The 27,885-nt window shown below is 35.4% G+C and overlaps 1 protein-coding gene across 3 annotated transcripts; it reads left to right on the top strand.

The window, feature by feature from the left end:
- Positions 1-137: 137 nt before the first annotated feature.
- Positions 138-26,731, top strand: Ccni (cyclin I). Of its 3 annotated transcripts, none has more exons than XM_077110226.1 (7): positions 138-692; positions 7,824-7,980; positions 15,559-15,687; positions 18,671-18,745; positions 18,873-18,890; positions 19,313-19,543; positions 25,209-26,731. In XM_077110226.1, the coding sequence occupies exons 2-7, from the start codon at positions 7,867-7,869 to the stop codon at positions 25,647-25,649; spliced, it is 1,008 nt and encodes a 335-aa protein (XP_076966341.1). In that variant the 5' UTR covers positions 138-692; positions 7,824-7,866; the 3' UTR covers positions 25,650-26,731. The 3 variants fall into 3 exon arrangements, with proteins under 3 accessions (XP_076966341.1, XP_076720107.1, XP_076720108.1); XM_076863992.2 differs by having other exon boundaries at positions 18,873-19,013; XM_076863993.2 differs by lacking the exon at positions 7,824-7,980 and having other exon boundaries at positions 18,873-19,013.
- Positions 26,732-27,885: the final 1,154 nt, after the last annotated feature.

The raw sequence follows: 27,885 nt of genomic DNA, 5'->3' as shown, positions 1-27,885 counted from the left end.
TTCTCTTCGTGTTGGTTGGACAGAAAAAGCGGCAGAAAGAAAAAAGGGGGAGGGTGAGCAACTAATCCGGTGTTGTTTACAAGGAGCGGACAAGCGAGGAATCAGTCCGCGAAGGCGGAGCTGAGGCAGCCGGCACTTCTTCCTGTCTTCCCCTCCCTCCCCAGCCTTCCCCGCGAGCGGACGCGGCAGCGCCTCTGTCTCGCTTTTTCTTATTTTTCCCCCTTTCCCCTTTCTTTTCTTTTCTTTTTCCCCTTCCCCCCCTTCCACCATTTCCCCTCGGAGGCGCTTCCCCCGGGCAGGGGCAGAGCCGGTCTCACCCCCCGCCTCTCCCCGGCCCCCGCCGCCCTATGGCGAGAGGGAGCCCCCTCCTCACCCAGGCACCAGCGGCGGCGGTTGGAGGAGCGGGACCGGCGGTGGCGGCCTCAGGTCCGGGGTGGTCATGGAACTAATTCGCTGACCGACCTTCTGGCCGCAGCCGTGCGTCCCGCTCGAGCGCCAGCTACCGCGCCCCCCCAACCCCGCCGGGTTCCTTCTCTTCTCCCTCCTCTGTCGGCCCGGTCCTAGTCCTGCGCGCCCCCGCCGCTGCGCGAGAGGAAAATGAGGTGGTAACGGGCCTGCGGATGACCCCGCGTCACCACTTTGAGGCCTACAGCTCTGCCGGGGAGGAGGAGGAGGAGGAAGAGGAGGAGAAGGTGAGGGGCGGGGGCGGGGGGCTCGACGCGTGTCGGTGACCGCCGCCCGCGCGCTACGCCCCTGCTACCCGAGTGGAGGCGCCCGGCGGCGCGCTGCTCGCCCGAGCTGCCAAGCACGCTCCCCCTCTGGAGGAACCTAGGGACAAACCCTCGCTCTCTCCCCGAAGTATCCCGGTACCTTCTGGGTTTTGAAACAATGTGCGGGGTTCCCTTTCGGGCCGATTTTTCAGTTAGCAAGTAACTTTTTAGTAGTAACAGCACATTCGCTGCTCGGCCGTATGAGTTCCAGGCTCCGCACGTCTGTATCATTACACAAAGGGGACACACCCCCACCTTCACACTCGACGGATCTTTTCTCGACTGCCCCTAGATAACGTGGGTTTCAGACCCCAGTCAGTGGGGAGGACTACCAGGACTCAAATTTGCGAGAGGGAAGCGTTACCCGGGCTTGGGCCGGTGGGGGAACCCGTAGAGGTGAGAATTGAGTTGCACCCTGAACTAGGGGTTAAAAGTACCAAATTTGGAGAAGAGGGCCAAAGGCCCTCTACCGAGGAAGGTGTCCCGTTGCAGACCATTTCGGCAAAAATTGAGAATTAGGAAGCAAAATACTGAAAGCATAACCCGTCAAGAAGTAGGATGGATTCAGACTGAAGGTCTTTCTTTGTCAGGTTAAACGATTTCAATTGTCTTCTGCCACTCAGTGTTACACCAGCATTTGTAGATGAGACTTATCTGCCAGGCACTGTTTGTTCTTCATTCTCACAAAGACTTCACCCAGGTGATACGAGACTCATTTTACAGATGAGAAAAACTGAGACTCCACAAGATTTGCTTCCCTTTAGATAACAGCGAGAACCCGCTAGCCAGAGTTTAGTCTGAATCTTAGGCTCTAACGTCTCCATCCTGAAAATGAATTTGTTGAAAAGATTAGTAGGAGTCTTATCTACTTCTAGTTTTTCCAGGTCATTTGTGATAGAAAGGAACAGACAAACTAAGAAAGAATGGACAGGGTTTAAATTAGTTAAACTAGGACTAGAATAATGAGAAAAGAATGCCATTCCCTTGGACCAGGAAAAGTTAAATACTGAATGTAAGGATAGACTATTAGAATCAGCATAGGTTGGGAAGGAATAATAGACGTGAACTGCATTTAACAGGTAAATATTGTATGTGGTAGTGTGATGTTCTAGTAGGTTTCAGTGGAACTCTTTCATATCTTGGTCAAGATTGGAAGCAAGATTGTATGTATTTTATTTTGATTGCATTTTCTTTATTTTTTGGTACTGGGGATTGAAACCTGGGGTGCTTACCAACTGAGCCACATCACGGCCTATTTTGGGGGGGGGGGTCTAGAAACAGGATCTTGCTGAATTGCTTAGGGTCTCCTTAAGTTTTGTTTTGGTACCAGGCATTGAACTCAGGGGTACTCCACCACTGAGCTACATCTCCAGCCCTATTTTGTATTTTATTTAGAGATGGGGTCTCACTGAGTTGTTTAACACCTCACCTTTGCTGAGGCTTCACTCAGTTTTTTTTTTTTTTCCTTATTTTAGTTGAACATGGACATAGTACCTTTGTTTTACTTATTTATTTATTTATTTTATGTGGTGCTGAGGATCGAACCCAGTGCTCCACATGTGCAAGGCAAGTGCTCTACCATTGAGCCACAACCTCACCTAGTTTTTGAGGCTGACTTTGAACTTGTGATCCTGCATCAGACCCTACCATCTGCAGGGTGGGGGGATGGCCTGGCCAGGTAGGCTGCTTTGGAATTACAGGCTTGTGCCCTGATTGTGTAATACTTTTAAAATGAACTGTATTTACCATTCTGTGCATGCTTATTCATCTTTAAAACGGATTTAATAATTCCAACTTCATAAAGTATGAGGATTACATGATAACTCATATGGCATATACTTTGAACAGTAGCTGGCCAAATAGTAAACACTCAATGCTTTTACTTGGTAAGCACCTAACAAGTATAAGCTTATTATTTATTATGGTACTAAACTTCAGAGTTTTGTTATCAAGGAACTAAGGGTTGGTAGGAGACAGCCTACCAACCAATGAATAAAATGCAGAAGTAGAATTGTGCCCAAGTGCCAATGTAGGAAAGCAGGGTGTGGCTGGGCCATTCCAGAGGGTACCATTCACAGACTGATAGTAATTTATGAAGGAGTGTAAGCCTGAGAAGATGATTTTTAGTTGAAAGAATAGTGTATGGAAAGAGCAGATTTTGGAATTAATCTGTGGTTTGTTTCTGCTGTTGTATAAAGTCAAGGAGGGAGTATTGAATGTGAGATTCTGTGGGGTCAAGTCTGTCACACTTTTCAGAGGAGGAACTAAGATTCAGGAGTCAGCATCAGTAACAGGATTAGAGTTGGTATTATGATCATGAACACAATAATTAAACATTAATGAAGTTGTTTATATTATATACCCAGTACTGTGCAGCACTTTTCCTCAGAAGAGTAGGTGGTCCTGAGTGTAATATTATTCATGCTGTTCAATAAGCATTTTATGAATTAGTAGCTCAGAAATTAGGCTGTTTGTAAGTGTGGAGAACAGTATAGTAGAAGTAGTTGAGAATGGGAGGAGGAGGAATGTAAAATTCAAAGTTAATTTTGTGTGGAATATATCTACCCAAATTCGGATTGAACAACCCTGGTTTGAAAAAGCAAAATGCTTCAAAGTTCAAAAATTTTTTGTTGCATGCTGACCTGAGACTACAAATGGAAAATTCCATACCTTGAAACTTTGTTTCATGTGTGAAATTACTGGAAAATATATAAAATTACCTTCAGACTATATTTAAAATTAATTTCCTGTTTTGACTAGGACCCCATCTAAATTCATTATGTATATCCAAATATTCCAGAATCAAAAAATAAAACAAAACACTTTTGGCCCCAAGCATTTTGTGTAAGGGATACACAATTTATATGTAACTTATGTGTACATATGTGTATATATAAATTTATATTTGTTTTTAGAGACTATTCTGCATGGCACTAAGAATAGGCATATATAAACAAGATATAACTATAAAGCTCTTATTAAAAGAACTAAAATTGTATTTTAAGTGTATTTTATTCCTTAGCAGAATTCACTATTCATGTGACTTAAATAATCTGTTTTGCACATTTTAAAATAGGCTGGTACATTGTCAGTAAAAATGAAAAATGAAGCCCATGGTATCTCCATATCATGATTTCTGTCTTAATAGTATTATAAAAGGAAATACTAATTTAAGTATTTACATAAGTTATGTGCTTTTTTCTTTTTTTATAGTAATAACTTAAAACTTACATCTTTTGCTCAGATTTCACCTGTTAACCTTTCATTTTATTGTTTTTATCTCCCCCCACGTATAAATTGCATACATTATGACTTTTTACTTCTAAAATGATCAGTGTGTATTTTCTAGGAATAGAGATATTCTCTTGACAAACCACAGTACAGTTTTTAATTTCAGTAGATTTCAAATTGATAAGACAATTTTGTATAATTTACTGCCCATATTCCACTTAATGTCATTTGACCCATTAATGAGCCTTATAGCATTTGTCTCCCTCCAGTACAAAATTCAGTTCAGAATCCAATCCAGGCTAGGTATTGCACTTTTATTTTTCTGTAGCTTCATTTAATCTGGAACATTTCTACAGTTAACCATTTAAAAAAAAAAAAAAACTTGCATTTTTTTATGTACCATTTTTAAAAATTTTAAGAAAATTTTTAACTTTTTTCCTTTTGTTACATTTCCCTAGTGTGAGCAAAGAAATATTATTTTTCCCCTATTAATGTGGTGTATTATGTTAATTGATTTCTCATCATTGAGCCAATATTGGATTGTGGGACAAATTCCTCTTGGTTATGGTTTATAATAATCCTTTTTATGTTACAGAATTCAGTTTGCTAGTATTTTGTTGAGGAATTATGCATCTTACTCAGGTGGAGTTTTCTAGTTATGCTTATCTAGTTTTGGTAGCAGGGCTTTATAGAATTGAGTTGGGAAGATTTCTTCTATTTTGGGGGGAAGAGTTCATAAAAAAAAATTGGCATTTTTTTTCTGTAAATGTTTGGTAGAATTAGCCAGCGAAGCCATCTGAGCATGGATTGTTTTTCTTAGTAGCTTTTCTATCTTCTAATGGCTATTCAGCTCTTAAGTTTGTTTCTTGGAATTTGTCCATTTCTTCTAAGTTGTCCTAATATATTTGTATATAGTTTTTGATGAAATTCTTCTATGATTTTTATTTCTGTGAGGTAGGGTACATAGTAATATCCTGTTTTTATTTCTAATTTATCTTTTCTGGGTTTTTTTTTTTGGTTGTTGTTGGTAAGACCAGCTAAATGTTTGCCATTTTGATTTTACCAAAGGACCAACTTTCATTAATTTCTCTATATTTAATATTCTCTACTTCATTAATTTCTTCTAATGTAATTTCTTTGCTTCTGGATTGCTTTAGCTATGGTTTTATTTTTCCATTTTCTAAAGGTGGGAGGTTAGGCTATATTGATTTGAGATTTTTTTTTTTTGTATAACATATTTTCAGATATTTCCCTCTGAGCACTCCTTTCATTGCATCCTATAAGTTTTCATATGTTATGTTTTCATTTTCACTTATCTCAAAAGTGTTTTTTGATGGGGACTTTTTTCTTTGATCAGATTCCATTGTTTTTAAAAAGTCATTAGAACATTTTTAAAAGTCTTAGGGCCTTCACTATAGGAGATCGGAGCCTAGGAACTCCTTGAGCCCAGTTTTATTCTTCTGTACATGTTTCTGTCCCTCTCTGTCCTCATCTATACCTCCTGAAAATAATTTTTAATCAAGCATTGTAAGGGAAAAGTCCTTAGTGGCAGCTAGTTGTTGGGTATGTTTAAAAGGCAGATCCTGGTGAGTCATCCTGTTGGGTATAGCTAATGGCATGAAAAAATTACTTAAATTTGAGGTTTGACAAGAGTTTATGAACTACGGACTAAAATTGGGTTTGGAAGAGATCTTATAGCTTATGAAGTCCAATCTCTATCCAATATTAGTGTCTCTTTTGAATATATCTTGACAGATGGTTATCTAGCTTATACTACAGTTCCAAGGCTAATACTTCTATCTGCTTTAGATGAAATTATAGTGAGCCTGCTCATCAAATTGTGGAAGATTTGAGAAAAGCACCAGAGCAATAAAATTGGAATCTTAAACATCTTGGCAAAATGCAACAATGGGTTGAATCTAACAAGATGACTTAATACTAAAAAATCCTTTTTAAGTCCTGAACAAGCATGTATTCCCTTCCACCCAACCCCAAATTACCAAAAAGCCATACAGAGATGGAGCGGGGAGAGGTGGAATTGTCCTAATAGTATAGCTGCATAAGTCTTAAAAGTTTTAGTTGATCATAAATTTTATCTGAATTGGTAGTATAAAAGTGGTGCTAATTCAGAAGAGCCAAAATGTCATGTGAGGAATCATTAAACAGTTTTTCAGCTATGAAAAAGATGAGCCAGTGAGCATGATAGCAGCCTTCCAACATCTGAAGGATTGACTTATGAAAGAGAAATTAGATTTGGGTATGTTTGTTTTGGTTTTGTTGTATGCTTTTGTTTTTGCCTCCAGTGGTTGAAACTAGGACCATTTGTCAAGTCCTTCTTTCTTCAAAAGTACTCTACTGTGGGTATAATATTTATATCATAGTATAAAAGATGATAATTGGTAGTTGTGGCTTCAGAAGAACTTATAATTTTGTTGGGAGATAGTAGAAAGCTGCTTTCAAAGGAGAAAGAAATCACATCTGATTAGAGAATCAAGAATAGAATTCTTGGAAGAAATTAACCTTTGAATTGAGCCTTTTAGGATAGGTATAATTTCTTTTCCTTTTTTCTTAGTATGAAAATACTTCATCCTCATTATAGAAAATTTCCCAGAACTCGAGAGTTTAAAGAAGCAAAAAAGAAAAAATCCAGTTAAATGGAGGTAGTCTATAATAAGTTTAGTGGCAAGGAAATGGAGTGTGTGAAATGACTAATGTAAAAGATGACAGATAGTAGCTAGAGTTGGGTATGTAGAATGTGGAAATAAGAGGTTTGCTTTTTGTTCGAACTTTTTAATTTTATAAAAATTTGGAACTTGTCTCATGTTAAAGATTTCTAAAATATGAATCTGAAGCACATGATACAGGTACATAGTTTTTAAAAAGTCAAATAATTATAAGACTTTTATAATGAAAAATATCCCTGCAGAAAGTCTTCTTGACCTTTCCTCATTCTCTGGAGGTTAACTCCTTTCAACCTTTACCTGTTTCTCCTGTTATTTAATATCATGTTTTCTGATAACTTGCCCTGCTACTGTTTTTTGATATGCCAGTTTAGATATTGTTGTTTTTGTGTTTTTGGCACTGGGAATTGAATCCAGGGGCACTTTACCACTTAGCTATATCTCCAGCCCTTTTCATTTTGGGACAGGGTGTAAGTTGCTCAGAGCTTTGCTAAATTGCTGAGGCTGGCCTTGAACTTGTGGTCTTCCTGCCTCAGCCTCTTGAGTTGCTGGGATCACAGGGGTGTGCCACCATAGCTGGCATCCAGTTTCAGATACAGTTAATAGATTTCCTACTATGAAATGTATAAGACTCTCGTTCTAACATCTTCCAAAATCCACACTTATTACCTATACCATGCTACAAAACATTTTATCAAGTTTGTTAATTTGTATTCAATATTTTCATTATTACTGCTATGTAAATATTATGGCATTAATTATACTTACTTTATTATATAATTTTTTCCAATTTAGATGATTTTTTTTCACATTCTTCAACTTCTCAATCCAGTTTTATGTCATAAAACTTTGATCTGTAGTTCTCTTTTAAAAAAAAAAATCTAGATCATCACTTTTGGGCTCTCAATTACATGGCCATGTTTTTGCTCTCTATAATTGACTTTCAGATTGAAATTGAGAACATTTCAGATAACTGATTATTAGTGTAACATTTTAATATTTAAAAGAGCTGTAAAATCTATATGACCTCGTAACATTCTTAATTTGTTTTATGAGTTACTTAATAAGTATCAACATATATATACATTTTACACTTATTCGGTAATTAAATAATAAACAATATTTATATTTGATTTTATAGGTAGCTACATCAAGCTGGGTGGCAGGCAGATCCAAAGGATATCATGAAGTTTCCAGGATCTTTGGAAAACCAGAGATTGTCTTTCCTATTGGAAAAGGCAATCTCTAGGGAAGCCCAGATGTGGAAGGTGAATGTGCCGAAAATATCTACAAATCAGGTAATGACTTCTCTGTTTAGATAGATGAGTTTTATTAGAGATAAGTACACTAGTGCATATATATAATAATTTCTTGACACTGCATTGGATAAGTATGTACCATTAAGAACATGCTCACATCTCCTTGATTCTTCCTGAAACAAGAATTAAACTGTTTTTGTTGTTTTCTGAGTTATAGCTATAAGAAGATAGTTATGTCATTCATTTTCTTCATGGTTTAACTAACAGTAAGATATCTTTACTTCTAGGCATACAGTTAGACTTACAGGTAGAACAAAATTTATTACATTATATTTAGTGAACCAAAAAATCTATCAGTATTTATAAGGAGTTCAAGTGAGGAACTCAGGTAACCCAATATTGGAAGCCTCTTGGGAAATAGCCAGCTAAATTCATAATTACTATTGGCTGTATGTCTTTGAGAGATTTTTATACTTATATCATAAAATTATTATATCAGTTAAATAACTATTAAGAGTATTCATTTCGAAAGTTGATTATATAAGATGTGTTATACATCTTTTTAATCCTAGAATGTAGTATGGTGCTTGGGATATAGAATAGCAAGAAATTTGTAATATGCATGGGTGAATGAATAAATGACAAATATCTAAGACCCTTTTGTGTTATCATTCACTCAAAAGGTTATTGAAATTGTAATCTTATTCTATTATTTCCTACAAGCTGAACAAATATGTTCTGCATTTACTGTTTCTTATTTGTCACTTTGCAAATTGAAGATTAATTGACTTGAATGAGTATCTTCTGTGGTAGGAATATTTACATATCGTATCATTTTCTTTTTTTTCTTGATACTGAGGATTGAAGCAAGGGGTGCTTAACTACTGAGCCACATCCCCAGCCCTCTTTTATATTTTATTTAGAGATGGGTCTCCTGAGTTTCTAAGTGCCTCACTAAGTTGTTAAGGCTGGCTTTGAACTCGAGATCTTCCTGCCTCAGGCTCCCAAACCCCTAGAATTACAGGCATGAGCCTCCGCAGCTGGTTTATATATGCTGTGATTTAACATAGCAATTAATCCTCTGAAATAAGCAATACTGTTTAATTTGCTTAAGACTTTAGCTAATAAGTTACAATTCAAACCTTTACCTTTATACTTTTTAAAAATTTTTTTGTCTGTATGTGTGAGTTTTAGATTTCTTTAAATGTTTATTGAATGTTTGCTATATTCTGGACACTATTCTATAAACTGGGCATATAACAATGGAAAAAAATTCCTGCTTGTATTTTATGACATGCTAGTGAGCCTCATAGTCTTCTAACCGTTGCTTTTAGAACTTTACCTTTCTTCCCTCTCCTCTTATATCCTAGAGTCTGTATGTAACCAACAATAATAAAGAAGATAAACTTTTTTTTGGGTGGGGGGAGTACTGGGAATTGAACTTCTGAGCTACACCAGCAGCCCTTTTTTTTTTTTTTAAATGGTACTGGGGATTGAACCCAGGGCTTTGTGCATACAAGGCAAGCCCTCTACCAACTGAGCTATATCCCTAGCCCAGCCCTTTTAATTTTTTTATTTTTAGTTGAAGGGTGAACACAATAGCTTTATTTTATTTATTTATATGTGGTGCTGAGGATCAAACCCAGGGCCTCACACATGCTAGGCAAGCACTCTACCACTGAGCCACAACCCCAGCCCTTTTTAATTTTTTATTTGAAACAAGGTCTTGGTAAATTTCCTAGGCTGGCCTTAAATTTGCAGTCTTCCTGTCTCAGTCTCCTAAGTAGCTGGGATTGGGATTGTAAGCGCGGGCTACCACTCCTGACTTCGGTATCATAAACTTTAACACATAGTCTTTGAAGGCAGTTGTTGCTGTATTACTACTTAATCTGGCCTATTTCTATAGGTGATTTAACAAATTTTAGCAAGGTAACATTAGTACAGTGTTAAAACTTCTAGGAGGAACCCACTTCTTAAGGAATTGCCTTAAATAATGCCAAGTAGAAGTTATTAGTAAAATTTGGGTGAACTTGGTCTGGTGGGGATAGGGAAGAAAGGGCTAGGGATATAAAGAGATAAGGGTCCTTGACCTACTTGCCAGAGTAACCCCCCCAGGAACACTATTTTAGTCCTAATTCCTTTGTTCTGCTACTCTCAGGAATTGGCTTTGGCTTTTCTACTGTTTCAACTTTTTTTTCTTTTCTTTCTTTCTTTCTTTCTTTCTTTTTTTTTTTTTTTTTTTTTTGAAGTGCTGGTAATAAAAATGGAAAAATTGAATATTTCAAAGCTTCCTTTTATGCATATTTACTCTAGTTTCCTTCTCCTTTTTTCCTTTTCCCCACCTAAACTCTACTTTGAGGTTATTCTCTCTTAATTCTCTTTTAATTTCACTTACTCCCAGTAAGTGATACAAATACTTACTGACACTGTGGTCAGGCAAGACTATATATACCTATCACCTTCTCTATGTGCTTTTACAGCTTTCTGTACTTATGATAGAATATATTATAATAATTTCTTAGTGATTTGACTGTGAATTTCCTTGCATGTGGTAGTGAAACACTGAGTTACATTGCCCAGCCCTTTTTATTTTTTTATTTTTTATTTATTTATTTTTTTATTGGTTATTCAAAACATTTCACATTGGTTACACAGCCACATTTTTACATAATGCCATAATAGTAACTGTTGTATTCTGCTACCTTTCCTATCCTCTACTATCCCTCCTCCCCTCCCCTCCCATCTTCTCTCTCTACCCCATCTACTGTTATTCATTTCTCTCCTTATTTTTTTTTCCCTTCCCCCTCAAATTCTCTTATATGTAATTTTGTATATCAATGAGGGTCTCCTTCCAGCCCTTTTTAAAAATTATTTTTGTACTGGGAAAAAATTCCCTGGGGATTGAACCACATCCCCAGCTGCTTTTATTTTTTATTTTGAGACTGAGTCTCACTAAGTTGCTTAGGGCCTTGCTATGTTGCTGAGACTTGCCTCAAACTTGGATTGTCTTGCCTCAGCCTCCAGAGTTTCTGGGATTCCAGGTGTGCACTACCACATCTGGCTTTTAAAACACAGGCGCTTGGATCACTGGGCTATATGTGGTGCTAAGTGTATCAGAATTGCCCAAAAGGGTTCTTAAAAATAGAGATTCTAGGCCTGACATCTATTCATTTATTCTTTCAATTTAAGTAAATTATGTTTTTCAGGAAATTTATTCACTTTATCTACATTTTTCAAATTTATGTGAATTTTTCCATAATCTTAACATCTAAAGACCTCATAATGGTGCTGCTTTTAAATTTTTTGAATTAACAATTTATGCTTTTCTTTCTTGTTCAGTCTTGCTAAAGATCTGCCAATTAGACTTTCAGTTCTATTGATTTTTCCTTATTGTACACTTATTTTCTTAAAATTATTTATTTGCTCTTTCTACATTGTGTAAATTCATCTATTCTCCTTTTACTCTAATTTCTTAAATACTTTTCTGATAAAAATCTAGATCTTTTTGCCTATTTTAAAAATTTGTTTCTTTTTTTGGTCATGCCTAATAATTATTATTTAATGTAGAACATTGTGTTATATAAATTGCTGAAACTTCAATTGACAATCCAATCCCTTCTTTTAGAGAGCTAACACTTTACTCTGAGGAGGGACTGAACTGATGGAGCCTGGGTTGCAGTCGGATACGGTTTTATCTATCTCTGGTTTGCCCCAATTCCTAGAGTGAATCTGTAGGTTCCAGCTGAGAGCTTAGTTTGTTCCAGGACCCTCTTCCTCCTGAAGGGTGCTAAATTGTCCTATAAACTCATGATTGCTTTTCAGGGTTTTTTTGCTTAGCATTTAAGTTCCCTGTGTCTACCTTCAATATTTCATTCAGAAAAATGTCTTAAAGGGGGAAAATCAGCTGAGAATGGCATACAGATCTTTGACCACTCCCCACTAGATTCTTGGCTCATCAAATCTTCAAATTTTGACTCTAGCTCTGTAAACTCTGAAAGCTCTGATAGTTTATTTTTAGTCTTTTGCCCTCCTTGGGAAAGGAAAACATCCTAAAGAAAACTACAGAATGTGGACTCATCTCTTTTTGTTTACTCCCTCTCCAGAATCTTGGCTCCTCGTGGCTTAGTTGTTCCAGTAGTTCTGGTACCTTTTAAAAATAGGTTGTTGTAGCAGCTTTTCTAGTTATTCTCAGTTGGGGTGTAGGTTTGCTGCCACTTACTTAATCATAACTAAAAGCAGAAATATAATCTTTTAAAAATATTGAACACAACTATTATTAAAAAAAAATATTGAACACAATAGGTGTAATGAGATGCTGTGAAAACACAGGAAGGTACTTAGCTCTTGAGTTATCAGGAAAAGTGATAGAGAATGACCACTGAAATAGCATAGGAAGATATAAAGCAGGTGAAGTGAAGACGGGCGTGTGTTCCAACTAGAAGGAACAATGTTATTAGCACAGGAGCACTGGCAAGAGCAAGAAAGAATCAAATAGAAGTACTATTAGAGCATGAAATTTAAGGCAGAAAATGATGGAAAGTATATGAGACTAGAAAGATTGATGGAGGGATTTGTATGCCATATCTCAGGGATGGCACTTTAATCTTAAGAGATAATGGCCAACCTTTTAGAGTTCAAAGTTGAGCAGGATGTATATTTAATGAAAAAGACCTGCAGCATGTAGAATTACGTACAGATTTTCTTTAGAATTTTTTTTACTCAATTATTCGCTTTCTACTTTTCTTTGTGGAATTTACTATTCTTCAAATATAGATTTATGAAATATAGCAGTCTGTTTTACCATGTTGATGACAATATAAATTCTCCTTGAGATTGGTTATTCAACCACCTTACTGAATTCTCTTAACCTTGTTTGAGCAATCCATATGGAAAGAAGAAAATATAAAAGTTCCATTGATAAAACCAATAAATATTATCTGGTTTGCTCAAGTGATCTTAAGGTTAGTATTACTTCAGTAAGAGTGTCTTATTAAACTGTGGGTTTTTGTTGTTGCTGCTACTAATTTTGGCTAATGATGACATGCTTTCTTGGTCCTATTATGATCTCTTTTCATGATTATCATGTTTAAAAGGTAAATGCTTATATGATATTTCATAAATTCTTTATTGTCTTCCGAGAATCAGGTAGCTTAAAGGTAGAAAAGGAGAAAATTAGTATTCATTCTGTATGTGTGCTTTATATGGTAAATCACTTAGTTAACTTTGGTATGGTAATTTCCATATAACTGTTCTGTTGTATTATGTCATCTTTTGTGATACTACTTAAACTTTTTGTTGTTTAATGTCAAATATCAAATGATATTATTTAATTTAGTCTGTTATTCAGAATAATTTTTTCTTCCTTTAAACATAATAAAAGCCTCCTCAGGTTGATCAGATTATATAACCACCTACCTCTGCTTTTGTGAATTTATTTCTATTGATTTGTTTGGCTGGCTCACTTGATATTGCTTTTCCTTCTGTTAAATGGTTAATTTCCTTTGGAAGTTTTGTGACTGCTTTCACTTCCCAGCAATCTTTAGGAGTAGAACTAGATCTTAGAAAAGCATCTTGGGGCTCTATAGAAATATGGTTTATTATAGAACTAAGGACCATGTAAACAGATACTTGATCCGGGTCCTAACTGCAAGACTGTATATCTTTCTCTTACCTAGAGAAACCATAGCTCCAGACAGTGGTATTTTGCTGCCCTTTTCAGACTCTTTTTGTGATAGGGATAGCCTTTCTCAAGAGTATTAATAATGGCCTTATTCCATTTTCCACTTTCATATCAGACAATAGTTGTTAGGGCATAAATTCCCCTGCTACTCTGATGTGGCAAGAACCCATCAAGCCCATAACTTTAGTCTCAAACTACCTTAAGTTCTTGTTCCCCTTCTTGATTCATAGAATGATATGACTATTCTTAAGAATGATTTGTAGGAATCTCTTCTGTCAACCTTGATGTGATTTGCAAGTCTGAGGAGTTTAACTAAAATTTTATTGCCTTCAGGTTGATATCATTTCTATCCTTCAGAGTAAAGTTCACAGGCTTCCACACCATGACTCCTTTTCTTGCAGCTACAATGATCACCCTGTCCCCTCACTTAAGTTACAAATTATGTGTTATCTCAAGAAGCTCTTGTTTTACTACTACACTGGGCCAGGTCCCCTTCCCTGCAACCTCATCATACCTCTTTCCATATTTTATTGACATTTTTTATGGCCTACCTCTCCGCATTTCTTAATGCGTTATTGCAGGGTCATTCCAAAGGTAAGTGAACAAAAAGTGTGTATGTGGTAGTTAACCTCAAAATATTAGTTATAGTTGAGTTTAGAATTAGATGTAAAAATTATGTGTGATAAATTGGTTTGGCTGACACAAAGGAACACTTTACTTTGTTGTGCCAAAGCTAAAAAGTGAAGTGACAGGAAGTCAAGGAGGAGGAGTTGGAATAAAATTAGAACAGAAACTAGCAGATGCATTGGCAGAAATTATAATGAGCAGCAAGCCATATGTTCCCCCATAACACTAGAGAAAGCCAAGAAAAATCAGAAATCACAGCTAAAATTCCTTTTTGAGGAGATACATTGTTAGATATATAGTGTTTAATGGCTATTAATGCATCTTTGTATTATAAAGGAATAAATTTCATAAAGTTGACAACTAAAGGATCAAGGAATGAGATAAATAATATGTTTTTTAAAAGATTTTGATGAAATGAATTAGTGATTAAGACTGCAATGCTTGTATTATCTCTACTTGTCTGGAACTCTCTCTTACTGAAAATAGTCTTTTCCACATACTGTGTTGTGTTTAACTTTTGTAGGAGTGGTACTCATAAGGGCGTTTCATTTAGCTTTAGATTATTACTAGTTGTTGTTTAGTAATGACTGAAACTCAAAAGAGTAAGTATCTAAATCACTGTTGCTTTAGAATGTGTTACCCTCTAAAAATTAAGCCTCAGGAGTTAAAACAAACAAACAAATAAACAAACAAATATGTAGGGATGTTAAAACAAAAGCAAAATGTTTATGTTTATGGCAGTCTTTCCCAGTAATAATTCAGTTCAGGTCAACTTCTATTTCAGTGTTTTCCCATCATCTTTAACTGGAATTTATTTGTTGTCCTAACATTTATTACTACTGATTTATTTTATAATGTGCTATCATTCTGTTATCAGAGTCCACTTATGTTTCCTAACATAAGTTAATAGCTATTTACTGCCTTAGAAATTCATTCTTATTCTCAAGAATTGAGAAAATTTAATTATAAAATCACTATCAATTGATATTAATTTGTTTAAATTTTAAAATCATATATTCCCTGAAGATTAATTAAAGTAGATACCTGTTGAAGTGATGTAGTAAAGATTTTAATAGAGTAAAAGTATATTGGTATTGATATTAAATGCAATAATCAGTACACAAAGTTTTATCTTCACCTATCTCTAAGTTTGATTTTGAGTAATCTTAAAAGACATTTTTAATGTACAAATGTATTTTCTGTAATAAAAACATAAGTTTTTATGAGAAACAATTCTAAATTATATTCTTATGGTAACTAACACTTTGTTGGCTTTTAATTTTATTTATTTTTTAATTATTCCCTTATAGAATGTTTCCCCATCCCAGAGAGATGAAGTAATTCAGTGGCTGGCCAAACTCAAGTACCAATTCAACCTTTACCCAGAAACATTTGCTCTTGCTAGCAGTCTTTTGGACAGATTTTTAGCTACTGTAAAGGTAAATATTTTAATATTTAATATTTACACATAACTTTTCCTTGAGAGTTTAGATATTAAACCACAGGTTATTGGTATACATGGTATAAAGTATAAATGAAGAACTTTCTTGGATAATGATGTTATGTACTCATGTCAAGATATAATGTCTTCTATTGTTTTTAAAATTTTGTGTGTCTAATTGTACTCTTTTTGCTACAAATACTCATAACTCATATTTACCCTATGAAATTTTGTTGTTTTTGTGGATTGATCCCAGGGGTCTTCGCTAATGAGCTATATCCTCAACCCTTTTTATTTTGAGACAGAGTCTCACCAAATTGCTTAAGGCCTTGCTAAATTTCTGAGACTGGCTTTGAACTTGGGATCCTCCTGTCTCAGCCTCCCAAGTTGCTGAAACTTTGATCTCTTTATTTAGTACAAACGATATAGCATTGGCAGAGTGTCTAGCCATCTTCTAACATGTTGGTGTATTAGAGGTGGACAGTTTAATCAGACTTTAAATAAAGTGTAATAAGTTTTTTGCACATTTTTCTCTGTCATTCTTATTTATTAAATATGCATAGTGTGTGATTTTTCTGGACAATATGTAAATACTTTCCAGAAACATGCTTGGGGATGTAAAGAGGTCATAAAACGACTTTGTTGTGTGTATATGTGAGTGTGGGTTTTATTTATTTTTTGGTACCAGGGATTGAACTTAGGGGCACTCAACCACTGAGCCACATCCCAGCCCTATTTTGTATTTTATTTAGAGACAGGTTTCACTGAGTTGCTTAGCACCTCACCTTTGCTGAGGCTGGCTTTGAACTCAATGATTCTCCTGTCTCAGCCTTCCAAGTTGCTGGGATTACAGGTGTGTGCCACCGCGCCCGGCTAGAATGCTGTTATTTATCTTTGTCTTCTGTCTTTACCCTCTTCCCTTTCCCTTTACTATAGCTAACCTTTCTTTCACAGGTAATTCCATAGAAAGTTGAGTTTTCAAAGTTAGCATTCTTTCTTGGGTTGCATATTTTTCAAAATTGGTAATGAACTTGCGACTTCTACCATAAAAAATTCTTAGGCTTACTGAAGATTTTAAACACATTTTTGGAAATTCTAGAAATAATTTTGCCAAATATAATCCTACTTTTTAATAGTTCTTATTAGGTTTGATCATGTTAACATCAAATAACCTTATTTACAGATGGTTATGTATGGTTAATCTATATTGAAATAGTCTAAAATGTAGCTTAAATTAAAGACACTTAGACAAAAACCATAAAAGGGCTATAGTAGTGAAGGGAGCCTCAAACTAGCAGCAGAAATCACTGTGAAACCCTTAAAAATAAGGAGAGGCTAGGGATTTAATTCAGTGGTAGAGTGCTTGCCTGTTAGCACATATGAAACCCTGGGTTTAATCCCCAGCACTGCAGATAATAAAAAACTACTGTCAGCATATCTAAAAAGAACAACAACAAAAAAGTCTGGATTGGGGATGGGGCTCAGTAGTGGTGTATTTGTCTAGTGTACTGAAGGCCCTGGGCTCAAAATAAACTGTATAGATGGATTGTAATATATATAATCAGCCTGAGAACTAATGTTTTTTAAAAAACATTATTGGGGGCTTGGTACCCTTAGTGGTAGTGCCCTTGCCTAGCATGCGTGAGGCGTGAGGCACTGAGTTCGATCCTCAGCACCACATAAAAATAAAATGAAAATGTTTCCTTAAAAAATTGGGATTCTTTTTATTAATAAATTTTTTATTGGTACCCTTGTTTTAGAAGTAGTAGAGTTTGCCTAGAGTTGTTAGGTTCTTTTCTTTGTAAAGAATTCAGTTTATTTCAGAGATGAGGGTTTTATGTATTATATACATGGAGAAATAAGAACCCATAGAAAACTGTCCTAGCAACAAAATTAAATTTACTTTCTAGATTACCAGTTTCATGTCCCTTAACCTCTGAGACTAGTTTCTCAACTTTAAAAGGAAAACCTGATAGACATGATATTATTTTTGGACATGACTTTTTAACTCTAAAGCTCTGATTAATAATTATTTTCAAATGTTTATAGTATTGAACCATGTTTTATTTCTCTCGTGAACAAAGGATTGAAAAATCTGTAGGCTGTGCACCACTTATTTGGAAGCATAATATAAACATTGGTATGTTTATATCAGTTTAAAATAAGTGTTTAAACAGGTCATACTGTTTGTATGTTATTTAACTTGTACATCTTTGAATTTAATATGGCTAAATTGCTTGAATTAATAAAAATAGCATTTTGGTGCTGCATTGGCAGACACCTTGAACATGAGCCTATTTTATTATACATAGGAAAACAGGCAAATTCAAGTCATTTTGTGTTAAACCCAAGAAAGATATTTTTTTACCACTAATCTTGTATGTCTTTTTAGGGCCTTTTCTTTCTTTTAGATGTGTGTGTGTTTGTGTGTGTGTGTGTGTGTGTGCGCGCGCGCGCATATGTGCAAAGAATTAGAAAATTTCTACTTATCTAGCATCATAGTTTTTTAAAGCATTTGGAATGTGCTAGTTACTATGGTCTTTTATATTTTTTCTTTAATTTCCATAATACCTTGTATATTATCTTATGAATACTTTGTTAGTTTTATTCTCTTTGGCTATCTAACTTTAAAAGTATGTATGCATACACAAATACATTTTTAAATTTGGGGAACATTATTAAATACTTGTAAAATGAAGCTTTTTGCTGGGTAGAGATTGACTTTATAAGCTAACTTACTATGGTTAGTTAAACTTTTCAATAGTGGAATAATTTTATTTCCATAGAATAGCTCATGCCTAAGGTTGTGATGTTAAGTTAGCTCTGAGCTAGAAAGGAATTGGTAGAAATTGAATTAATTGAATTCTATAGAATTGTGTGTACTTGTCTCAGCATATTTAGTCAGCATATTTAGTTTTCAAACTTTAAACTCTTTTAAAAACTACTAAAGGTGCTTTTTTTCCCCTTTTTCAAAATTTTAGGCCCACCCAAAATACTTGAGTTGTATTGCAATCAGCTGTTTTTTCCTAGCTGCCAAGACTGTTGAAGAGGATGAGGTAATAAATCCTTTCAAGATTAGTTGTTTCTCTTTTTTCTCTTATTAACTTGCCTTTTGTTTGCCAAGACAAAAATTTAATGTGAATTTATTTCTGTCTTCTTCCTGTTCCCCTTTTCTTTGGATAGAAAATTCCAGTACTAAAGGTATTGGCAAGAGACAGTTTCTGTGGGTGTTCCTCATCTGAAATTTTGAGAATGGAGAGAATTATTCTGGATAAATTGAATTGGGATCTTCACACAGCCACACCATTGGATTTTCTTCACATTGTAACTATACCTAGTCTTTCAGTTTCATATTTGAATATGCATGTAATATATAAATTATACCCAAAATTTTTCTGTAATTTGAAAGAGATTACCCACTCTTTTTTTTTGTACTGATTTTTAGGAAAACTATTTGAAATTAGCTAAGGAAAAGTTAGAAAGTATGATATATGTCAAATCTCTGAAGCTAAAGTTGCAAATTTAGAACTTGAGTAATACCTGAGGAGATTACATCAATTTTTATACATAATTTTCTGCACATTTAAATAAAATTAAAATAATAATGTTCTTTTTATTTTCAGTTCCATGCCATTGCCGTGTCAACTAGGCCTCAGATACTTTTCAGTTTGCCCAAATTGAGCCCATCTCAACATTTGGCGGTCCTTACCAAACAACTACTTCACTGTATGGCCTGTAACCAACTTCTGCAATTCAAAGGATCCATGCTTGCTCTGGCCATGGTTAGTTTGGAAATGGAGAAACTGATTCCTGATTGGCTTCCTCTTACAATTGAACTGCTTCAGAAAGCACAGGTAGGTGCCAGTCTGATTAAATAGAATTCATTTTGTTTTTATTTTATTGGGGTACATAAGACATTTCTAATCTGTAAAGGTAAACTATTCTTTAAGAAAAGAAGAAAGTGTTATACACTTTAAACTTGTGGGGTAGATGTCTTTTTCTTTTACAAAATTTGCATTTTTTTAAATTATTATTTTCAACCCTTTTAGGTTATTTAATATCTAATAATTTTGAAAACTGAAGATTCTCAATATATTTTCCTTTAGTTTTATATAAAGTAACTTTGGCTGTATTTAGTTTGTTAGTAGGTTGATAAATCAACAACCATCTAAGTAAAATTTCAAGATTTAATGGAGAAAGTTCTCATTCAAATGTTAAGTTAGTAATAGTGCTATATGTTATCAGTTACTTAGAGGGAATCCTTATTGGTTCCATTATATCACTAAGTAGAATTCATCAAGTTTAGATCTGTTGCAAACCATACTCCTACCCTTAAAATAAAAGACTGAAGAACTCCCTTTCACTTTTTATGTCTATTTATTTACATTTAGCAGTACATTTTCTTACTTGTTATATTGATTTTATTTAGAAGACAAATTCTGAGCTTAAAAACATAAAAGAAAAATAATACTTGAATTTGCTGTTCGGTAGGATATTATTGATGATCTTTAATGATGAGCACTCTGAAATTAGGAGACACTTAAGAAGTATCTCAGTGCTAAAACCTTACCTTCTGAGAATTTTGGATCGTAGTTTGTGAGCAGAGAAGAACTGAGTCTTTTCATAAAAAAGATGATCAGACCAATATATTAGCCTGTTGTACTACTTATGTAGTATAACAGGCTGTTTTCCTTTTATAAAGGAGATATATTGTTCTAATAAATACCATATCTTAGATTGAAATAATTTGAGCGTTTCTTTCCATTGAATTAAATGGGTAATGAAAATAAATCCTAAGAGGTAGTTGCTATTTAGTGAGGAGTTTTAGAAACTGTCATAAACTACCATACAAGTGAATAGCATGAACCAGAAAGTTGACTTTGCCTGCATCAGGTGTTGGAAAGTAAAGTTGAATATTAATCATCAACATTGGACTGTGAAGTTGGGGAATAGGCATTAATAGAAAACCTCCTATATTACCTTATTTTTTTTTATTGGAATGTGACCTATCTTTAAATGCTTCCTGAATTGGCCTATGTGTCTATTCCCAAGGTAGTACAGAAAAAAATTGCTATGTAAAGTGTTATTGTCATAAAGAAAGAGCAGATTTTGAAGCATAAATAAGAATGTTGTAAATAGCAAAGTAAATTCTGTAGCTTTGTGAACTTATTCTCTATTGAAGAACCCTGGGGAATCTGATGATTCCCTTTTGTATATTTTGGGAGGGGCTAAAAGAAGAAAGTGTTTACTGAAATTTCTTTTCTTCTTAACTGAATGAGTATTATAAACTTGACGTTTGTCAGGATCTTCTTAGATCAACTCCTTTATTTTACAACTCTAGGGAACTTTGGACTTTGTTAGAGTCACATAGAACTTAACTAGTGAAGAAGACTAAAAACCAGTGTTTTTTCCATACCACACCACTCTTAAAGAATTTAGTCCAGTGGTTTTCAGAATTTCTTTTAGAAGTGGAACCTTTTACCTTTCTCCTTATAACAAAATTTATACATACAATCCCAGAATAGAGTAGAAAAGTGGCCTTTGTAATAAGCATTCAGGGCAGAGACCTGTTGGGGGCAGAGTCCTTACTGATCAGAATGTTTTCCTTTCTATAATCTGTTTGGACATACTTTGAACACTACTGTTCCATTCTTTCTCATACACATTATATGAGTATATTAGCAATTATATTCTACAAACATTTATTCAGAAATCTATGATCTACACATTGGGAAAACAATGGTTTTAAAAGAAATAAAGGTTTCTGCTACATGTATTCAAGTTGCAATGGGGAAGATAATAAACCAATACAAGTAAGCTCACAAAACTTGGTAGAGACTTTGGAATTTTGTGTAGCAGTTCTATCTTGGCTAAGTTCACCTTTGTTCAGGTTGGAACACCAGGTATAGTATCTTTGTAATTGACCTGTGACAAGGCCTGGTCTAATGTAGCATATTTTTGCATCAAACTGAGATCATGCCTGTAATAATAATAATAATAATAATAATAATAATAATAATAATAATAATATTTATTTATTTATTTTGGCAGTGCTAGGGATCAAACTCAGGATCTTGCACATAGTAGACAAGCCCCCAGCCCAGTGCCAGTATTACTTCTGACATGATTCCCAGCATCTTGGTTTGAGGGGGAGGGTCCATTTGTAGACATTTTTGTGCTGTGAAGAGGCCATAATCACTAGGTCTGCCCTCTCTGCATTTGGGACAAGGTATGGTGAGTGTTCTCTGGTTTGAAAGGCAAAACTTCTCCCTCCTGGCCTTTCCCCCTCCCAAGCCAAAATTTTGTACTGCCTCTTGGTCTCTACTCTGGGACAACTCAACCTTTTTTTTACCCTTCTCTTCTTGCTCTGTTTAATGGCTGTGCTCACGTTCTCCCTGTGACTAATGTGGCCCACTCTTATATAATCTCAGGGTGTTAACTCTACCTAGATTAGTGTGGTGATCTCCCTAATTTCTAGTGAAGAAGTTCGTCAGTTTTCTAGTTTAAAACTAAAGTAGAGAATTGAAAAGGCTGACCCTCCCCACCAGGGTCTTCTCCTTATTCCTAAAGGTGCCTAAGGTCACACTTCCAGCATGTATTTTCAGTGCTGCTTTCTGCCCACCAAACCCAAATCTATTTGGACCTATTCCTTTGTCATACTGTTGTACTTCTGTTTCTCATCAGTAACATATCTGAAATCTGTTTTAGTGCTTCTTAACCTATCTCCTTGTTAAACTAAATTAGTTTTGTTTTTCTGGCAGAGGATCCATCATATTAAGATTTGGGGAGACAGTCATAAAAATTAATAATGGTTCTACTGGCACCATGTAATTAGAAAATGTTCATTTTAAATGTTTTTAACAGATCCATTAGAGGACTTGTCTAGTATCTAGAGTTGTGGAAATTTCAGTATTTAATGTACATTTGGTTTTGCCACTGGATCTCAATAAGGATTTTTTTCTTTAGAACAAGGTCAGATTGTTACTAGATGAGAGGTTTAATTTGATGTGTTGTTTTGGACAGGACTGCCTTGAGACTTGGGTGGAAGATAGAGCGCATACAGATAGTATGAGTTTGATTTGGGGGGGGGGGGTGCTGCTGGGAATTGAACCCGGGGCCTTGTGCATGCAAGGCAAGTATTCTACCAATTAAGCTATGTCTCCTTTTACTGACATTCTAGCTATTATTTTCTGCCAGTCTTCACATCTAAAACAATTCCATATTTCTTTTTTTTCCCCTACACAGAAAGATTATGGTGACTTAGTCTTTCTACATATATGTATCATTTTTTCAGGATTCTTCCATAGTATTATGCCCAGTGATCAGAGATTTAATATTTTTATAATTTTGCTTTTCTGAGTTGCAACATATCATTTAGTTGCTAAAGAACAAGTTTGTTAAACTTGGAACATTTTAGAAATAATTTCTACACCATAGTCTTTTTTTCCACTATCCAATTTCTTTTATCTCTAGTACTTCTCTTTTATAAGCTGCTCAAAATATTGGCAGAAGCCCCTGTGCTTTTTTTCCAGTATTTCACCATAGGCTAGCTTATTCTATCTACATCTCTGGGTTCTACATATGACCCAGCCTACAATAGTAAGCTTGATGTTGGGGGACTATCTTAAGTATTATTTTATTTAAGGAAATAAATTCCTAATACTAGCTAATATCTTACCAGTGGTGTTCATCAAGTGCTCTTCAAAGTAGGGACAAAATATCAGTGAACAAAATAGTAGATCTTCAAATGCCATTTTCATGTTTTATTTCTGACAGTTTGAGGTAATTTTACGTCTGTATTACATGATGACTAACACGAGACTGTCATCCTTTCCTGGTTAACATATAATGAATATATTTAGAGATAAAATTAATTTTTGTGACCAAATATGTTCTTATAGAATGTGTTATTTTCCTTTGTTTTCACTATAAAGAATTGAAGACACTCATATACTAAATGCTGCAGGTTATATAGGAATGAATAACACTTATTAAGAAAGGTCCAAAATACCTACAGAGTACACAACACTAGAAAAAAGTGATCCCTGATAAATGTTCAAAAGAAGCTTCCTGAAGGTAATAGGGTTTAGTTAGGCTAGAGGCAATGGGTAATGCAGTTTCACAGGATAAGCCAGGATAAAGAAAGAAAGGGAGAAAATTGTATGTAAATAGACCAGGCCTTTTGGTAGGAATGTAGAGCATAAATTTGGGATATGTTAGGAAATGGGGCTGGAAAATGAGGTTTGGGCTGATTATAGATAATAAGCTAATTCCTTTTCCTTATTTGATATTTCTGGTAGGCATTGGGGTACTACTAGAGAAATTTGAATAAGCTAGATATATATAATGTTGTATTTATTTAGACAGTGCTATAATTACAGGTAAAGTAAGACTTTTTACCACAGTTAAGATTTTGGAGGCCTTACTTATATAGGCATTCTACTAGAAACTTAGTGATGTGATACAGTGCTTATAATTTGAGATCTTTTAGTCTATAATGGAAAAGCTAAGTGATCAAACAGATTATTCTAATACAATATGGAAAGTATGATGATACTTTGAAATTGAAGCAGATGACCATAAATTGAGGGATTCAGAGGGTTGGAATCAAGTGTGACTTCAAAAAAGGACTGATTCTTGAACTATCCTGAAGGATAAAAAGGAATAAGCGAAATTCCCAAATCAAATAGAAAGATTAACAAAGATATTACCTAGTATTTTTAAGTTTTACTGTCTTCTATAAAAATGTGTCCAAAGTTTTAAAGCAAGGTACTGAAATTGTTTTAATTCTTAGATAGGTTTCCCCACCCAATTTTTTTCCCCCTTGCCTCTGGCTTCTTCCTTAAATTCTTAATGACTTTTGTATTTATCTTCTACTTTGATCTTCATGGAAAAACATTAGAAAAGGCCAAAAAGGGTAAGGTGAAGGGTAGATAAAAATAATAGACTGGGGATGGGGTGGGCAAGGATGTGATAAGTATACAAACAGACAAAAAGACATTGCTTATATAGCAGTGAACAAAAGAGAATAGATTTTTGATCCCAGGTAAATGTTCAGCATATAATTGCAGATATAGAATTCAAGTTCCAGTAGCCAGGTATGGTGGGTCACACTTGTTATCCCAGTGGCTCAGGAGGCCGAGATAGGAGAATCACGAGTTCAAAGCCAGCTTCAGCAATGGTGAGGTGCTAAGCAACTCGGAACCTGTCTCTAATAAAATACAAAATAGGGCTGGGGATGTGGTTCATTGGTCGAGTGCCCCTGAGTTCAATCCCCGGTACCCCCCCCCCCCCCAAAAAAAAGAGAGAATTTAAATTCCCAAAATATTTATATTAGATATGGACACAATTTAAGATGGGGTGGGTAGGCCATAGGCATTGATAAGTTTGAAGTAGATGTGGGAAAAGAAGAGAAAGCTGAAGGAACAAGAGGATGCAGCAAGGAAAAGTGGCCAGCAAAGATTACAATAGCCTATTTTAATTAATGATCAATGTTGTTTTTCCCCCTCCTTGGTCCAGATGGATAGCTCCCACTTGATCCACTGTCGGGAGCTTGTGGCACATCACCTCTCTACTCTGCAGTCTTCCCTGCCTCTAAATTCCGTTTATGTCTACCGTCCCCTCAAGCACACCCTGGTGACCTGTGACAAAGGAGCATTCAGATTACATCCCTCCTCTGTCTCAGACCCAGATTTCTCCAAGGACAACAGCAAGCCAGAAGTGCCAGTCAGAGGTACAGCAGCCTTCTATCATCTCCCAGCTGTCAGTGGGTGCAAGCATACCTCTGCTAAGCGCAAAGTAGAGGAAATGGAAGTGGATGATTTCTATGATGGAATCAAACGGCTCTATAATGAAGATAGTGCTTCTGAAAATGTGGGTTCTGTGTATGGCACTGATTTATCAAGGCAAGAGGGACATGCTTCCCCTTGTCCACCTTTGCAACCTGTTTCTGTCATGTAGTTAGCTTTCAGTGCAAACTAAGGTTGACTATTCTGGGAATCAGAATATGCAAAACCAGGAAGTCTGTAGAGGGCTGTGTATCTTATCCAGCTGGTTTGAAGTGAGCCAGGAAAAAGTTTTTTTTTTCTTTAATTTCATTTACTTGTGCAACTAATTAAAATTCATTTTTTAAAGGCCTATAAACACAAAAAATCCAAAATATTTTTAAAAGTTAAAAAAAAAAAACTTCTTTGTAGTATACCAGTTTCACTCTTTTCTCTGCTAAAATGTAGTTTGCCCCATGTCAAAAATTACACTCTTAATGTTCCAAAAAAGTTCTAAAACTCTAGCAACTGTGTTCCTGTCATCCTGATTTAAATTGTATTGCTTTTGCTTGCTTCTCCAGTGAATACTTAACAAATTTTCTGTTCATCTCTATCTTCTGACTTCACTGAATAGGTAACCCTGAATTTTTTTTTAACCAGTTTAATTTAGTATGGCAGCCATGTACAATTCATGATTCAACTCCAGTTAATCTGAAAAGGGTACTTTGGAATTATCCCATATGAATCAGAGGTGGTAGTAGGAAAAAGTTCTCATGTTACCACATGATTTTTGATCTTATTTCAATTTTTAGAGTTTAAAAACAAAGTAACTTCATTTTTGTTTAAAGTGAAGCTTGAAATGGCATGTAATTAAGACAGATTTGTTGAAAGCATTTTTGACAGTTGTATAAAAGAATGTGATAAAGTTAATATATCCCGGTGCTTACCAAAGAAACATGTATGTAACCTATAATTAGATTTTTTTGTAACTGATTTGTTTTCACTCATTGATAATCAGTAGGAGAGACTGTCTAGATATTGGGGCAGCTCTAATGATTTGAGTCTTGTAATATGTATTAACTGAATTTAGTACCCTACTTTTATGTTAAGCTATTAGGACTTTCTTGATAAAAGTTATTCTCCTCTCCCCCACCCCAATATACCTATGTTTTTCTTAACTTCTGGATCCTGAGCTCCCTTCACAGTCTGAAGAAGGTACAGCCAGAACCATGTACTGATGATAAAAAGCCTCTGGAAGCAATAAAAAGTTGTCCTTAATCTTTGTGTCTGAAGTTCCCCCCCCCTTATGAAGGGACGGTTTCTGGGTACTTAGGTACTGCTATTTGAACAAAGGAAAACAATAGAGAAGATTAAGATATGTTTACTGAAAATAAAACATGAAAAAAAAAAAAGGGATATGAATGTGACAAGGATGCAGGTTTTAGACATGAGAATTTTCCCTTTGTGGTGTTTTGTCACTGATGGGCTGTGGATCTTCCAAACAGTAAATTTTTATACTAATGGGACTGTGTAGGGGAAGGCCCAGACCTGCATCTAGGAAACATTTTTAGCCCATTGATTTTTGTTCAGGTATAGCAGAGCAAGGTTGAAAGGTTGACTACCTTCCAATTTTATAATTTTATAAAGGGAATAATTTACTCATGTCTAAGTTCAGGGAATGAGGGAAGATGATAAAGAAATTGTTAGTGAAGACAGCAGGAATTGGCCTCAGATACATATTTTTTTAAAATTCCATAACTGTATATTCACAAAACAAATGGCACTTAGTTCCCCCCACCCCCATAACAGATGACATAATTTTGTTATGTAGAAAGCCAGGAGTAAAATTAAATCCAGATTTAGAATAATTAATTTGTAGTCCTAGAGCTTCAAGTTGAGCAAAATTAGAGGGCAACAGGATTTTGATCACTTGATCTTAAGTTTTTCTAGTATTAAAAATGGATAGTAGTTGGGTGCAGTGTAAATCTAGCTACTCTGGAGATGAAAATACAAAGTTTGAGGCCAGCCTCAGCAACTTAAGAGCCCCTGTCTTAACAGTGGTGCTGGGGATGTAGTCCAGTGGTACAGTGCCTCTGGATTCAATCTCCAGTACTCCACCCCACCAAAAATAAATATATAAAGCACAGTGCTACATACCAGTAATTCCTGCTACTTGGGAGACTGAGGTAAGAGGATTACTCATGCCCAGGAATTTGGGACCCAGCCTGGGCAAATGTAGCAAGACCCTCTCTCCCCCCCAACCCTCCCAAAAATGTGGCAAATCAGTTTGGAAACAGTATTATTTCCATGGGACACTGAATCAAGTGGGTGGTTGGACTTCTAGTTTTCATGCCGCAAAGTTCATTTAACCCATAGTTCAAGTTATAATACTTGAGACCTGACCCATGTACCCTTTCAATGTGTGTTCCCTG

This window comes from Callospermophilus lateralis, chromosome 8, assembly GCF_048772815.1.
Source record: "Callospermophilus lateralis isolate mCalLat2 chromosome 8, mCalLat2.hap1, whole genome shotgun sequence".
Classification (NCBI taxonomy): Eukaryota; Metazoa; Chordata; class Mammalia; order Rodentia; family Sciuridae; genus Callospermophilus; species Callospermophilus lateralis.
The sequence above is the reverse complement of the archived record's forward strand: the minus strand, read 5'-3'. Positions and strand labels throughout refer to the sequence as shown.